Source organism: Hermetia illucens, chromosome 3 (genome assembly GCF_905115235.1).
Source record: "Hermetia illucens chromosome 3, iHerIll2.2.curated.20191125, whole genome shotgun sequence".
NCBI lineage: Eukaryota > Metazoa > Arthropoda > Insecta > Diptera > Stratiomyidae > Hermetia > Hermetia illucens.
In genome coordinates, this window is record NC_051851.1 from 69,557,525 (window position 1) to 69,573,473 (window position 15,949).

Consider the following 15,949-nt stretch of genomic DNA (forward strand, 5'->3'; position numbering starts at 1 on the left):
GAAATGCGCTAGGCCTGTTCTGTAGAAAGAAGGGGCTAAATTATTTAATATAGCTGCGATCTAGTAAACCATGTGTTCAGAGTAGTAATTTTTGTCAGCCAAAATTAAGGCCCACTATCATTGACTTTGAAAACATAAGCGACCTACTATGCACTCTGAGCTTGGGAAACAAGTTTTGAAACATCAGATTGGTAAATGTTCATACCCCTGCAGATGAGGCTACAGAATTGATAGGAGACGACCACAGAGCGTTGCAATAAAGGCAATTGAAATTTACTTGCAAATTTCAGCAGCCAAGTAGTTTAAAAGCTCATATTTAGTTGGCAAGTCGGTAGTCATAAACTCATGCACCAGATTATCCAACCACGAATATGAAATGGTCACTGCAATTATATAAGCTAGTCGTGGGTTTCCCGAGATGATACCACTTTAATCTTAATTGATCATATGTAAATCGAACATCACCACTCCTCAATTCTAATAACACGAATCTCGGAGCAAATAGGACGGTCAATATGGATTTGGATCATTATCTTGTTAGCACAATGCTCCAGGATGAATTAATATCTCAAGACCCTCCCCCGTTTCATTGCCTGAAAGTGAACTCTCTAACAAAGTATTCGATAGCATTTTTAGCGGGAATTTGGATACCGTAATAACTACAGCCAGTCAAGGCCTTGGATATGATGCATATTCAACTGGTTGGCACTACTATCTGAAGCAGATTATCATTGGTACGACCACGAATATATCATAGAAACCGCTAGTTCGACGATGCAAGTTAGCAGCGTAACGATAGAATACCGCATGACTGCGGGGAATGCAGAAGTCATTAAAAATGCGGACACATGCAAAGAACTACCACGAACTTAGCTAAGCAAAGAAACGACTTCCCAAGCAGAGAAGGCCATTTGGGAAAGCCGCACCATAAGCCTGGCCACCCAGTCACTAGTAAGAAGCCGTTTGCATGTTGATGCTCACTCTGTCCACGTAAAAAGGAAGTGTGATACTAGTATTTGATGAATTTTTTAGCAACCTGCGAGTTACAGCTCCCGCTAACTGAAGACGATCAAACATGGAGGAAACGGTTTGTGTAATTTATTGGCTTAAGAATTATAATTCGCTGAGAAGCGATTCAATTACAGCTGAATTCGATAAGTCAGTTTCGGAGATCGAAATAATGCCATCAACTGTTCCATGCATAAAAAAGGCAATTTCATGCAGGGTAGCAATTAAACAGGTATAATACCATCTATAAGGTGTTGTTTACTATCTTGCTGGGTCAGATGATTTCTTATTTCCAGAATATTTTCGATCCACAACAAAGAGGTTTTCTTCCGAGGAAATCAGCAGCAAATTATATTTTCTCTCTGCGCCAGCAGACAGAAATACTGTTGGAATAAGCCCATCAGTTCCACCACCATTTTATCGACTTCAATGTCTTCTGCAATAACACAGTTGCGAAAAATTAACTAGCACGGCTCGAACTAATGCACAAAACCAGTTGGAAGCAGCAGAATCACTCGTGAGGGAATTGATTATCCTAACATGTATCTGCTTTAACTTGGCTCTATAAAAGTGTGACCCCTGACGTTAACATAGTTGTCAGAGACACTATTGCCTTCAAGTATATTCAACTGATGGCCTATGCCTATCCGTAATGGAAAGAATCACCCGATATATACAAACTACCTTCATCCAATTAGAGGGATTTCGGGCTGAACATTAATAAAAGGCAAGACGTGCCGTCTTTTATGATAACGATATAACGATATAATGACGATAAGAGACTTCTATTTGAACATATTTGACAATTTCTCCCATCTGTCACAACCGCTACCCGCTAAGCCGATCACTTTTGAGCCAAGCTTTGTCTGAAGAATTCCCGACCACTTGCAGGTTAGGGTGTGAAGCAGCTGCAAGGGATATCGATTAAGGGGATGTGGGTTCCTATTTCCGATATTTGGAGTTACATATTTAGGCAGGCAGGCTGATTGTTACCACGCTGGGGATGACATGTATGATTGCAGTTGTGGAAATCTTCCTTGCAGCCTGCGAGTGTTCAATTGTAGACTAAGCTTTCGCCTCTTCATCGGTATTCGGTCTATAGTCGTAGTAGGTAAACGTGTTATGGCTGAACCTGTAAAAGAGAAACGAGAAAGATTGAGGATTCCCAACTCTTAACTCTTATAGGTTAACCGGAATGGATCAATTACTTCAAAGGCCCTCTCTCAGAAACTACCCAATTGAAAAATCTGAACAACAATATGGTGGTCCGTACATATGAAACCCGCTTAGGATGATCTTAGATCCGTAAAATTTTTCGATAATATAGGATGATATATGCGGAGCTGTATACTGGAAAGTTTGATAGGAACCCTACTATTATTCACAAAATGCATCAAATGATTACTTCCTTGGAGATAAAATGTCAGTATCACGTCGAATTCATTGAAGTAGGCAAAAATAATTTAAACATTATTTTCCTATATTGCTCTGAATTTCAAGTTACTTACTAAAGGCGTAGTTCAAGTTGAAAATATTTAACAATTTACTCTACTGAAAAATGTAAAGTTTACGCAGGTTCACATCCACTGGCTTGGAAATTAGGGATTTCACGAAAATGGATACTGTCGGAAGCTTTTCAAAACAATGTCGGTTCTGGGTCAAACAATAGCATATATTGTTTCAGAACGTCCATTTATCACCACAAAACGATGAATGCGAAGGATATTAAGGCTAACATCGTTAGCTCCTATCTAATTCACTAAAAACAGAGCTTTCGAGTCCTTCTTCATCCTGACAGTCTAAAATACGCGGAATTGGCATGGCCATGAAATCTTTTGTGTTATTCGGTCACAAGAAGGGTGAATTTCTGCAGTAGCATAATCACAACACTCATTGGATGTAATCAGAGGTATTATCCAATTCCATTCGTTCTGTTCTGATCAGATTAAATGGAATCTCTTCATGTCAGTTTCTGAGAAGTGAAAATCCGTCCTGATTACATCCAATAGTTAAGCAAAGAAGGTCCGATTAAAGACAATCAACGTGTTTTTGCGACATATTCCATTAGCAATGCGAGGTAATGGATTTAGAAAGGGAATTGCGCGGGGGTGGCTTTTGTTTTTCCTTTTTTGCAAAGAGGATACAAAATCCATGTGGTGGTGAAATGTTTTAAAACTTGTGATTTACTTCTAGATTGTAAAGAGGAAAGAGCAAAATTGGAAAATACTCATTGTTTTGAACTTTACTATTTGTTTTATTTGAATCTGTGCTGCCTCCTCTTCTCAAACTTGTCAATACAAATGGCAATACTCGTCCCTTATTATCCACAGGATTCATTTCTCTCCGCCAATCACACGACCAATCCGAGAACCATTGGAGCTTCCCCACCCGCACCTATTCCAACATTTACATTCTCCATGACTCGGAATAGCCCCACTAGCCTTCCTTCTTCCATTATCCTAATTCAATTCACAGCAAATGCTCCAGCATTTCATTTTCTTTTATTTTCTGTTCAAATATCCATTCCTATTTCTGTGTAGTTTCCTTTAGTTTCTATGGACATAGCGCTAGAACACCGTTTTTATTACAACCGGGCGACAATGATGCCAAACAGAAATAAAAGGTTTCTGCACTTGACAGCAAGGAAAACTTGGCGACATTTTCTTCTCTTGCAATGAAAAGAAATTAGTAGAGTGTAGTAGTTGAGAAAAATTATTTTCTTCAATTTATTTTTCTTCTTTCTGACTTTTCTCTCACTGCGATTTTTTCCGACTGCATACATACACGTCCACTTCAACTTCACACCATTTCTCAATGTAGCGCTCCTTCTAAATTGATAATAATGACATCCTTTTTGAAATACGGTGCCAGTTGCATCTTGTTGGTTTTGCAACTTCCATTTCCGCTGATTTTTCTCTTGTCTTTTATATAAAATACTGGTTGGAATAGTTGCAGCTAGCCAAGGAATTATAACTGTGTTTTATTCAATTTTATTCTTTTTCCTTTCAGGTACAAAGTGCCCTTCATTTGCCATTAACAGGATTAGCAACGCCCCGTGTATTAATGTGTAGTGCCTCAATGGGTGCAGAAGGATCTGTAACACTTCAATTACGTGAAGCTGTACAAGCACCCGAACCAGGAAGTTCATTAGATACGGCCTTAACGATTGGTTATCCTGATCCGGAAATATTGGCTGATGTATTGGGAACATTACAGGCTGCAGGTAAGAGTAATTCTTTAGTATTATGGAGCTATGCATCGAACAGCATTATCATCAAGGTGAGGGAAATCCAAAGATGCAATGTACTCCAATGGTTAACCCAACCATGTACTTTTCGTAAGCCGTTAAAAGATTTCGCATTGGCGGGGCTTTTTCCAAAAAATTAAGTCCCTTTTTCAGCGGAGTGTTTTCAATGATTGAGAAAAGAAGAAAATCACATGCATGCACGTCCTCAGGCAAATAGCTTGTCTATTACAATTCTCGTACATGATATTTGATCAATAAATCAGCAAAATTCAGTACTCAGTTCGGCAGCTCGGTCTTATGGTGGAAAACGTAGGAATTATTAGTCCATGATCTTGGCGTTATTCAAAGCTTTACACTGTTAATGAATTAACGTTAGCAACGTTTCTGCTTTGTAGCTCACAATTAGTTTACCATTTGGTGGAGTCTTTTCACAAGAACAAGTTTCTAATGCGTCCTCCATAAACGGGAAGCTTCCACTTATTAATTTTGAGTTTTGTAGAGTTTTCCCGTATTTACAAGAAAGCAGCCCTCAATAAAAACTGGAATTCTGGAGGACTGAAGCTCAATTATTAGAAAAAGTAAAAAAAAAGCTAAGAAGTTTGCCGTTGACATATTTAAAATATAAAATAATACGTACACACATATTGCAACACGGTTCTTAATTTTGAAAACCATTAAAAAAAAATAAGTCAGAATACCGGAAGTCGGACGATTCGGGAATAAAAACTTTGTGTTTATTTTGTGTGAGAAATTTCCTATGCACGATTTTCCATTCGTATCATACACAGGTAAAAATTCAAAACAGACCTTGATTTTAGTTTTGTTTATTTATTTATGAGCCCTCTCTCCCCCTTAAATAAAACGCAAAATAATGCCACTCACTGTATGTAAAGGAATTCGCAGACCGCACGATCTCACCCAATTTCCTGACAATAGTTTCAACCATTTTAGAGTAAATCGGGTATGACAGACAGACAAACATTGAATCAATTCTAATATGGTTTTGTTTCATCAAAAAAAGAAGGAATCATCAGGAGAAGATGCATCCAAACTTTACTCATACAAAGACATTCTCTCTTATGTGCCAGCCATTAGCTTCTGGGTGTCCAAGTACTGGTCGTAGACGATTTATTTCTTCATCTGTCCCCTCACAAAGTTATACTGTATGGAAATGTGTTTGAGTCAACTGTGTTCCCACCTATCATGATACGAAAACAGTATTTGCTTGATTCTTCGTGAATATGGAATTTTGATTCTTTTTCCGCAAGAACTTGAAAATCGTCCTAGTAGGTGTTAGGTACTTAACCTCGGTTGGAAAGGGCGCTTCAGCTTGCCCCAAAGTGCAACGTTTCACTGGCGCCATCATGTACGTTACAAATCCTGCTAACATGAAAAGAGGGATGAGGACGGCTACGGTTTCTTACCAGGGCAGAGGCAACTCCTCAAACGCTGCCTCATCTCTGCCCTAGGAGCAGCGTGATCGAAGCGGCTCGGAGGTGTTGTACGCTCTCTTTCATAATTCGTAAAACACAACAAGGGTACGAATTATATTCAGCGTAAATCCCCCATAGTTCGGATCAAAACTTGGCCGGAGGTAGACAATTTCTTTTTAGGGATTGAGGAGTCCTAAGCCCGCATCCATTCAATGTCAGACTGGACCAAATGGAGAGCAACTTGCTTCCACTATTTATGGCCCACGGACTTCTCTTTTTGGTTTGGTCCGGCATTAAATTGATGCGGACTTAGAACTCCTCAATCCTTAAAAAGAAATCTTACTAGTTCTCGGCACGGTCTCTTCTTATTACAGATGTCATGTTTCCACTGGATTTTCGTATTCCGCTCAAGGAAGGTATGACCATTCAGGATAACTTCGGCGTTCAAGTATTATCAGCGCAGTCGACGTATAAGAGAAACGATGATGTCTAGCAGACTTTGCCTTGCACTTCAAATTCCTCTTATATTTTGCCTCAATGCAGGAAGGGACATTTTACCCAAAAAATATATCGCTCAGATAGAACGTTTCAGATACACCGATTAAGTGATATAATGTGCGCACAATGCCATTCGCATCCTCATGTTACAGAGGCTCGCCATAACATTCACCACAGGAGAAATTTCATAGGATGTTATACTGAGGTTACTCATCGTCGTGGTTGAGAAGCCTACCCTTAAAGTACCTTAACTGCTTATGATGTGGTATACGGTAGCGAAATCATTGTTATTTGCAGGAGCTTCTACTTCAATCACCAACGTAATGTTTGGATTCTTATTCCCGCGTACAATACGCTGCACTTCTCTTACTTTCCCATTTTAACGGTGCTTCGGCGCGTCCATTTATTCAAATCTCGGCTCCTTTCTTTCACTGATCGGCCTTCATGTAACCACGGTTCCGTACTTAGTCAAAAGTTGTGGCGTTCTTTTGTAACGTGGCCTATAACTTCATCCACGCTTTTCGCTGTGTCTCAGTCCTTCCAATATTTTTGGGCGGTGGTTTATGATTTGTGTCGTTTACGTCTCCTACTACTGAAAGACTGCGGGTCGTGGAGACAGGTCGTACTGAATTTGGCGAGCGAGAGTCTATCCCTCTATGAACGAAGTGAAGGTTCTTTTCGAGGTAGACGACAAATTCTAAATCTCTAAATCTCTCTAATTGCGATATAGTTGATCTAATTTGAGATTAGTTACCCCAACTGACTTTGTGGCTAGCCTTATGCTCCAAGAGCATGTTGCCGATGACGTGGAAATTCCAGTAGCTTACAAACCTTTAATCGTTATTTTTGCACCAGCAATCAAGGTTTTCGAGATGAGTTCTTCCATTTGGAGTGCACCGATTAGGTTACTCTAAAGTGGCGGCCGGCCCAAGTTCATCTCTGCGTGAAAGAGATTTCGGTCCCTTCAAGGAAGTTCCCTTTTGCTAAGCCGTCACCCAGAATCACCGAGCTTGCAGGTTCGCATACAGAATTGTCTGAAAAACCTTGTATATATATAATAGTGTTTCAAAGAAGCAGCACACCTCTAGTTTTTATACGAAATTTAGACTACTGATCCAGAAGCTACTTTAGTTTTTAAGCCATCCGTGTAGAAGACCCCGCATACTATCGCTCCTCCTACATTTTTAACGGAAGAAACGGAACGATATTGGTTCAACATCAATTGTGCAGTCGGATCAAAAACTTAAAATTTGGCCAAGGCGATCCGTAGCATATCAAAAATTCTCTCTCCTGATAGCAAGATTGATAAAGCTGCAGGACTGCACTTAAATCTTTGTGATGCAAGACCATGATTTAATAAAATTTGTGGCTGATCATAGCTGAAACCTCCTTATAACCGCATACACACATACACACAATAACGAAGCATATGCCTTAATATAATGTGCGAACACGATGTTATCAGGGTCTATCTTCTAATCAACACAATGTCACCTTAGCGAACTTTCCCTGAACTGTGTATAATTCCACGTCGAATACCTTGTATGTGAAGAAGATCCCGATTTGTGCATAGGACCATACATTTGGAATGCTCCTTAATGTGAACCAGAACTGTCAGAAAAGCGCTCTCATGTTAAGAGATCTCACTTTGCGGTAGCATCAGTAATAATTCGACAGGAGATTCGTGCCTGCTACAATTTGATTTGCAAAGTGCAAAAGCACATTGCCACAAGAAGGGGAGGACAGCTCTTTAGTATCCTACCCTCTTACTTCCGTTAGGCCCGTAATGCCCAATTTATTTCTCTGGAATTCTAAGTGAACTTGAAGAAAATGAGCTTTTTGGAGGGTTCCAATATACTTGTCGAAAAATGTGTTCACATTCTTGAAGCAAATCGTAAACCATTTTCAAAAGTTCTATCGAAATTTGCATGTTGCTGTCCAAAAATGGAAACAAGTGCTTTGGAATCAAAAGGTGTTATAATAATGGGAACTCTGAAGTGGAGGCCGGCAGAATGATGTGCGTGAAAAAAGGCAAAGGCACATATATCTCACGCCTAATTAATCGCGATTTCGCCGTTCTGCTCCTCCTACACTTTAGAGCGATCACGCAGCAAGGTTTCAGTACTTCCCAATTGTCTGTCCTGTAATAAATTCCGAAAAAGGGAGTAGGCCAAAGTCAAAACTGGGCAATTTGTAATTGACACTCTTTCTTTTATGCGGTAGTTACTCTCAATAACAACTTCGCCGTAGGATCCATACTTCTTGCAGAATTGAAGATATTCCCATTTATTGTTGGAAAAAATCTATTTTTATTTTTTGTCTTCTGCAAATTTCCTTTCACTATTCTCCCCAGCAACAGGCTTTTCCACTTCCTCTCCTGCCTCCTGCCTCCTGCCTCTCTGCCAGATAGATCGTTCCCTCAATCGGTCGGTTGGTCACAGGGTCGAAACAAACCTGTTAACTCTGTGTTCTGCACCACCGGTTGCCTTCGATCAGGCGATCACACACTTGGTTTTAATAAGGGGACCTTAGACAGTTGTTAAATCCAAATATTCCATTATTCACATTTTCTATTAAGTCGGTAGTAATGGCGAACCTTAAGCAATTATTCTTTTTAAGGTTTTGTGTGAAACAAAACCTTATTAGAATCGAGACGGTGTGTCCTTGTTTTTTTTTTTTTTTTTTTTTATGGATGGAGGTGGAAATCTTAGAAAGACACTTCCGCGCCAGGTTGCAGCAGCGTGTGGGATTCTCACCCACTAAAACCACCCCCACTTTCTCCTTTTTCCTTCCCCGCGGGACCGCCGCAAAGCATTACTTCGCGGGGTGGACTGCGCTTTACGCGACCACGCCTTCCGTTCTTCGCGTCCTCCTTGCGCGCTCCGCTCTTGCTAGTTCCTCTTGTATTTGTTTGATGGCGGTGTTCACCGCACACCAGTTTCCCTCCGATTTCAACATTTCCCCGACGATACTCTGCGGGCTTAGAGTGGTTTTCAGGGAGTTTTCCAGACTCCTTCTTTCTGAGAGAAATCGTGGACAGTGGAACATAACATGCTCCGGGTCCTCAGGTGTGCAACCACATTCAGGACACAAGGGAGAATCATCCAGCCTGAATTGGTGCAGGTACTTCCTGTAACCACCATGTCCTGACAGGAATTGCGTCAGATGGTAGTTAATCTCACCGTGTCGTCGCTGGATCCACTCTTCAATGCGGGGAATCAAAGTGTGGGTCCAGCGACCCCTCTGCGAGTCATCCCACCGTTTCTGCCACTTTTCCAGCGACTCTCGCCTTGCCGCCTTTCGGAATTCTGCATCCTTTTCAAGAGGATTCATCTTCCTTGCCTCGTACAGGCAGCGTGTCTCATTTGCCAGAATGTCTATCGGGATCATTCCCGCAATAACACACGCTGCCTCGCCTGATATTGTTCTGAAGGCGCTGCACACCCTTAGCGCCACTAAGCGATAAGTCATATTTACTCTTCTACGATTACTCTCACACGCTAATGCTTCCTCCCAAACTGGTGCCGCGTATAATAGTGTGGAGCGAACCACTCCGGCCACAAGTAATCTGCGACTATACCTTGGACCTCCAATGTTAGGCATCATCCGCGCTAATGATACGCTGGTATTTGCCGCTTTCTCACAGGCATAGTCCAGATGTCCCCTGAAATTGATCTTAGCGTCAATCATCACCCCCAGGTATTTGATAACCGGCTTCGAAGTGACAACGTGACCACCAACGCGAATATTAATCGTATTCCTCTTCCTACGATTGGTAATCAAGACCGCCTCCGTCTTTTGTTCCGCAAGGTCAAGCTGAACCATCTCCAGCCACGCTTTTATGGCGCTAATGGTTTCGTTAGCGTACATTTCGACGTCTTCAGGTTCTTTCGCGACGACAACCACAGCTAGATCATCTGCGAAACCGATTATCGTGGCCTCCTTTGGCACGGGAAGGACAAGGACCCCATTGTACATGACGTTCCACAGGAGAGGACCCAACACTGAGCCCTGTGGTACTCCTGCGGTGACGGTGTACTGCTTGGATCCCTCATCCGTGTCGTACCAAAGTGTCCTCTCCGAAAGGTAACTGTTGAGGAGCTTAGTCAAGTAACTAGGGACACCCGTGTTAGCCAGTGAACTTTTTATCCACTCCCAGCTTGCGGAATTGAACGCATTTTTGATGTCCAATGTCACTACGGCACAGCATTTTTTAGACGACATCGCATCTCGAGCCAGCTTCAAAACAACGTCTACGGCGTCGATCGTTGAGTGGGCTTGACGAAATCCAAATTGTCGCTCCGATAGTCCATCCTTGTATTCGATGATAGGGAGCAGTCTGTTGTGGATGACCCTTTCGAGCATCTTTCCTGCCGTGTCGATAAGGCAAATCGGTCGGTATGATGAAGGGTGTCCTGGGTGTTTATTCGGCTTCGGGAGCAAAACTAGTTTTTGCCTCTTCCACCGATCGGGGAAAATTCCTTCTATCATGCATGTCTCAAACACGCTGATAAACCAGTCGGGTCTGGTCTTAACAGCGAGTTTAAGGGCTCTATTGGGAACAGCATCCAGACCGGGTGCTTTGTTATCACCAATTCTCCGGCAAATTTGCATAAGTTCCTCCTCAGTTACCGCAGGTATGGTGTAGACGTCGAGTGCTCGCTTGTGTTGTTTGCGCTCCCCTTTATCCGGGGGGAAGAGCGCCGTCACGATATCGAGCAGAAGATGCGGACAGGTCAATTGTGGTGTTCGCCCTCTCATCTTCTTCATAACTATCCTGTACGCTGTTCCCCAGGGGCTTTGGTCTGCCTCTGTGCAAAGCTCCTTGAAGCATTCTCGCTTGCTGGTCCGTATAGCCTGCTTAAGCCTACCTCGAAGGTTCACATATGCTAGCCGTTTCTCGTCGAAGTCTGGTCTTGCTCTAGCTCGTTGGCAGATCCTTCTAGCACGAAAACATGCATTCCGTAGCACCGCGATCTCTTCATTCCACCAATAGTTTGAGCGCCTTTTTGCGAGAACTCGTCGCCTCGGCATAGCAGCATCGCATGCTCTTGTTATGCGTCCCATCATTTGCTCTACCTTTTCCGTAGCCGCACCACCGGGACTTTGGCCTCCCAATAGCATCTCTATGAATGCATCCTCCTCAAGCCCCTTCACGGACCAGCCCCGGTTTCCAGCCTCACGGGAACACGTATCGACGCATGGCCCATATTCGATCTGGAGGAAAATCGCCTGGTGGTCGCTGTGAGTATAATGCTCACTGACAAACCATGTCATTCTCCTCGCCAATGTGGTACTCACATATGTCAGATCGACTATTGAGCCCGACCCTGTCCCACGAAAAGTGGAAACGTTTCCCGTGTTGGCAAGCACCAAATCTAGCTCCGCGAAAGCCTCGAGCAGGATACGGCCCCTGATGTTCGTAGTGCGACTGCCCCAATCCACGGCCCACGCGTTGAAATCACCAGCTATGATCTTGGGGTTTCGACTTCTTGCATCCGAGACTAGCATACCTAGCATTCCTTCGAATTCTGTTATCGTCGCGCTTGGTGGAGCATAGCAACTATAAATATAGATACCAGCTATTTTTGCCCTGACGAATCCAACTTCTGGAAACTCCATCACTTCTTGAATGGCCTGATTTCCACACGCCCATATTGCCGCCTTACCAGTTTCATCTGCAGTCCAGGCACCGCTCTTATTGTTGCGATAGGGCTCGCTGATTATGGCAGCTTCGATTCCCTTCTCATAGATGGTCTGCGAGAGAAGGTCTTGCGCTGCCTCGCAGTGGTTGAGGTTGATTTGTATCAACCTCATTTTTTTACTGCATTCAAGGCTCGCCTAAACACTGGGCATCTGCTGCTGCCTGCAACGTGCCGACAGTCGACGCCCTTTTTTTCCTTGCAGAGCATGCATTCAGGCTCAGCCTTGCATTCCCTGAACATATGGCCTTCTCCTCCACATTTTCTGCAACATTTTGACCTGTCACAGTCACCGGTGCATTTCGCCGCTATGTGGCCGAATTCCAGGCATCTAAAACAGCGCTTAAGGGATACCTGCTCCCTGAGTCGGCAAACGACCCAACCTATTTTTACTTTCCCAGCCGCCAGCAGTTTGAACGCTGCTTCAGTTGGTAAGCTTATAGTTGCCGTTTGCGTGCCTCCGTATGCCTTCCTCAGTCCCCTGATTGCGGAATCTTGCAAGCCAAGTGGTCCGAACTGCTTTTCTAGGGCGTCACGGATATCCTCCTTGGTCGTGATTTCGTCAATGTCCTTGCATTCGATGACAAGCTCCTGCTTTCTGGCCCGTACTTGAGCTTCTTCTCCTAAGGACTTCTCCACCTTGCCGAGGAAATTTTCTACCGTTTTGCCCGGAGACTTCTTCAGCTCCAGCATCAAGTCTCCTTTCTGGGAGCGTCTGATTCGGCTGACGTTTTCTCCAAGGTCCATCAGCTCAGGATCGGTTTTGACCTTCCTAAGGATATCGGCGTAAGTCATATCCCCTTTTTTGGAGATGATGATTAATTCGGGCCGTAATCTTCTTTTCTGCGTCGTGTTTTTCCTTCCACCAACCTTGGTCCATGCTTCCTTGGTCCCTTTTTGAGGCTTTGCCTCCCTTGGGTCAATTGGAGCCGGCGCCGCAGTTTCCACGATGTTGGTAGCTTTGTTTCCCTTGCCTTTTGCCGGTGAGAGGCCTTTTTGCCTTTTCGCGTCCTGTGAGCATCCGAAAGAATCGTTCGCGCACTCTCTACTCCTTTTTTCAAGTTTACCGCCCTTTGGATGTTGAGGGGGTGTCACTTGTGTTGCCTGGGTGACGCTTGATTTCTTCGAGGCGTTTTTTTCTTCCTTGGCACCATTGTATAATACCCGAATGGTACGCACCATGTTTTTGATGGCCTGGTGCACGTTGTGTTTGTCCTTAATAAATTCAGACAACTCTACTATTTTGCCTCCGAGTAGGGCAAACGATGATTCGTCCGGACTCTGACATAGCTCCTCCGCTTGGTTTTCGCATTGGGCGCTTACGTACTTATTAGCCTTTCGAATGCTTCCCAGATTTCCTTCCTTCATCAAGGTTGATTTCGGAGGAGATCGCGCTATCGTCGAGCTTCTCTTAAATGGATCAACCACTAAGTCCTGCGACATATTTCGACCAGGTGTAGTTACCCCGCTATGGGCTAATACCTGACCAGTTTGTGCCCCATCTTTTCTTGGGTTTTGAACAGGCGTTCTCGGGAGTGATGTACTCCTTTTAAATGCCTCTTTCTCCAGGCTACTTGTAGTATTTGATGCAACGGTGGCCAAGTAATCCACCACCGAGGCGCTGCAGTCGAGGGATATCGACGGCCGGGAGCCTGCTTGCCCACTCCCAAGAGCCGCCGGTACTGGGTTTCCGAAGCCCTGCACCGTAACTTTATTCTCCTTCTGTTCCTCCATGTTTGGTTTTATTTCTGGGTATCCTTCCCATAGCCAATTTTTATCCACGGGCGGGCGTTTACTTACCACCTACCCGGCCTGCGCATAAGCATGCCCATACACGCACACCTGCAAATGCGTATATGTGCATATTCCTACGCATCCGCCGAGCATTCCCTTATCCGTACGAAGGGACGCGCCTGATGGGAGATTTGGCAACTCCGCACAGGAGACGGTGTCTGTCTGTCCGTCTGTCTGTCTGTCTGTCTGTCTGTCTGTTTGTCTGTCACACCCGATTTATTCGGAAATGACTGGACCGATTGTCACGAAAATTGGTGAGAGTATGTAATCTGGTGATCCCTTTACATGCAGTAAGTGGTGCCATCTTGTGTTAAGTTTAAGGGGGGGCTCCCCATACATGTGAATGGAGGGTGCAAATTTTTTTTCACAGAATGTAGCCATGTAGGGTATCAAATGAAAGGTCTCAATTAGTACTTTTCGAATCTGGTTCAATATTTGATATTAGATGAAACATGGGGGAGTGAGGGTTCAAAATATGACTCACAAAAAGTGTAACAGGTCTCGTTCTCAGAACCTATCCAACCGAAAAATCTGAAAAAAATCACAGTGGTGCATCTCTACGAAATCTAGGCCTCAAAATATATCCGGTTCCGATATCTGCACAAATAAAGTTAATAATAGTATATTTCCACATTTTAGAAATTTACCCGGCACCCCCCTTATGTTCATCCCAGAAGTACAAAATTTGGCATGCATATAATGAAGAATATGGTGCACAACTCGGTCAAGTTTGAAGAAAATCCAACTATTATTAACAAAGTTATAGGGGGTGAAACTTTACAATTTGTTGTGAATTTCGTGCACTCTACAACCTGCATGACGTCATCATCACATATCAATTCGTCAATACCACAACGAAATGAGTTCTTATGAATTGGGTCGCAGAGAATTATTTTGTTTTAGTTTTTTAGTTATTTGTCAGCCAGACATGTGTGTATGTAGGTATATAATAGATGCGTGCTAATGAACTTTGCGGGTAGTGCCTAATTCAAATAGATATAAGAAGTAAATCGGAAATATGGGTACGATCAATTTATATACGTGCATATATGTTATGTGTACAGTATTCGGTAATAGGCAGTTTGTTTGTTTAGGGTGAGCGTGATATCTATGGCTGTAATATGTACGTATGTCTCGTAGTTTGGAAAAATATGAAGGATTATGTTGGATTTGTAGCTATATACGTTGAAGTTTCTCACATAAGATGAACACAAAACCTTTATACCCGAAGCGCGAGCTTCCGGTATTCCGACTTGTTTAATAAATTGCTACATCAGTTGTACTTTATCTTTCGTGTGAAACGCCTCATATTTGAATGGAAGCCCATCTCTGAATAAGGAATACGCGGCAGGGTTTGTACTTTCAAATACTGTTTTTGAAATAAAATATTCCTATTAAGAAATTATCCTCATGGCCTGGAAACTAAGAATAATTACCATTATTGAAGTTATAACTTTGAAGAAGCTTTGAAAAATCTTCAAATATCCTTTGGTACTTTTTGCTTATTTTAGTTGCTTCATGTATACCCTTTAATTTGCCATGTAGTTTGCTTTTGAATGCAACTTTCGTGGTTGTACCATTTGATAGGCAATGGTATCTTTGCCTAGAACATCTGACGGAGCTGTTTTCAACGGAGGAAGAACAACAGAATAACCGTTTATTGAAAATTATATTCGATATTGAATGTATATGAGTCAACGGAAGAATTGCAAAGGATAATCAGCAACGTGAGTTGATTATTTTACCTCAAGTTTAATAAAAACTTGGACAAAGTTCATAAAGTCGCTTTTCGGCCCCGAAGATGTCCACAGACGCGATCCCTACAAGCAATATAACGAAGATTTCAGACTTCATTTAGTTTCGCTAACTGAAAGTACGAGTGCTGCAGATACGCCCGCTAAATTTTCTTAGTGATCAGCAGTTTTCTTTGAATTCTCACCAGGCACGAGTTTAAATCTTTGAGGTCTGTAATCAGCGGTTCACGTAAATACTACTTTCCTAGCTTAAGGAAAAATTTGGAAAAAAATGCTTTGTTACAATGTCTTCAAGCAGTCCAATGAATTACATCTTCTGTGAGGGAAAAGTTACAAGCGTTTCCCAGCCGTGGTAGTTAATTGCGTAACATTGATCCTTAAAATTAACTCCAGATGGCAAAAGCAATACAAACAAACCAGAAACTTGATCGTTTCGATTTTTACCACATTTTCTATACATTTGATGCACTGTGCGCCGCCAAAAAACATACTTATGTAATTTGCAGGTGTTAC

At 42.8% G+C, this 15,949-nt stretch overlaps 1 protein-coding gene across 2 annotated transcripts in view; it reads left to right on the forward strand.

The window, feature by feature from the left end:
* Positions 1-15,949, forward strand: part of LOC119652950 (serine-rich adhesin for platelets) — a 321,668-nt gene that overhangs the window by 172,613 nt on the left and 133,106 nt on the right. For both annotated transcript variants that reach the window (XM_038057342.1, XM_038057343.1), the window contains exon 3: positions 4,018-4,231. In XM_038057342.1, the coding sequence (XP_037913270.1) occupies positions 4,018-4,231 (214 nt within the window). The remainder of the gene's footprint in view (positions 1-4,017; positions 4,232-15,949) is intronic.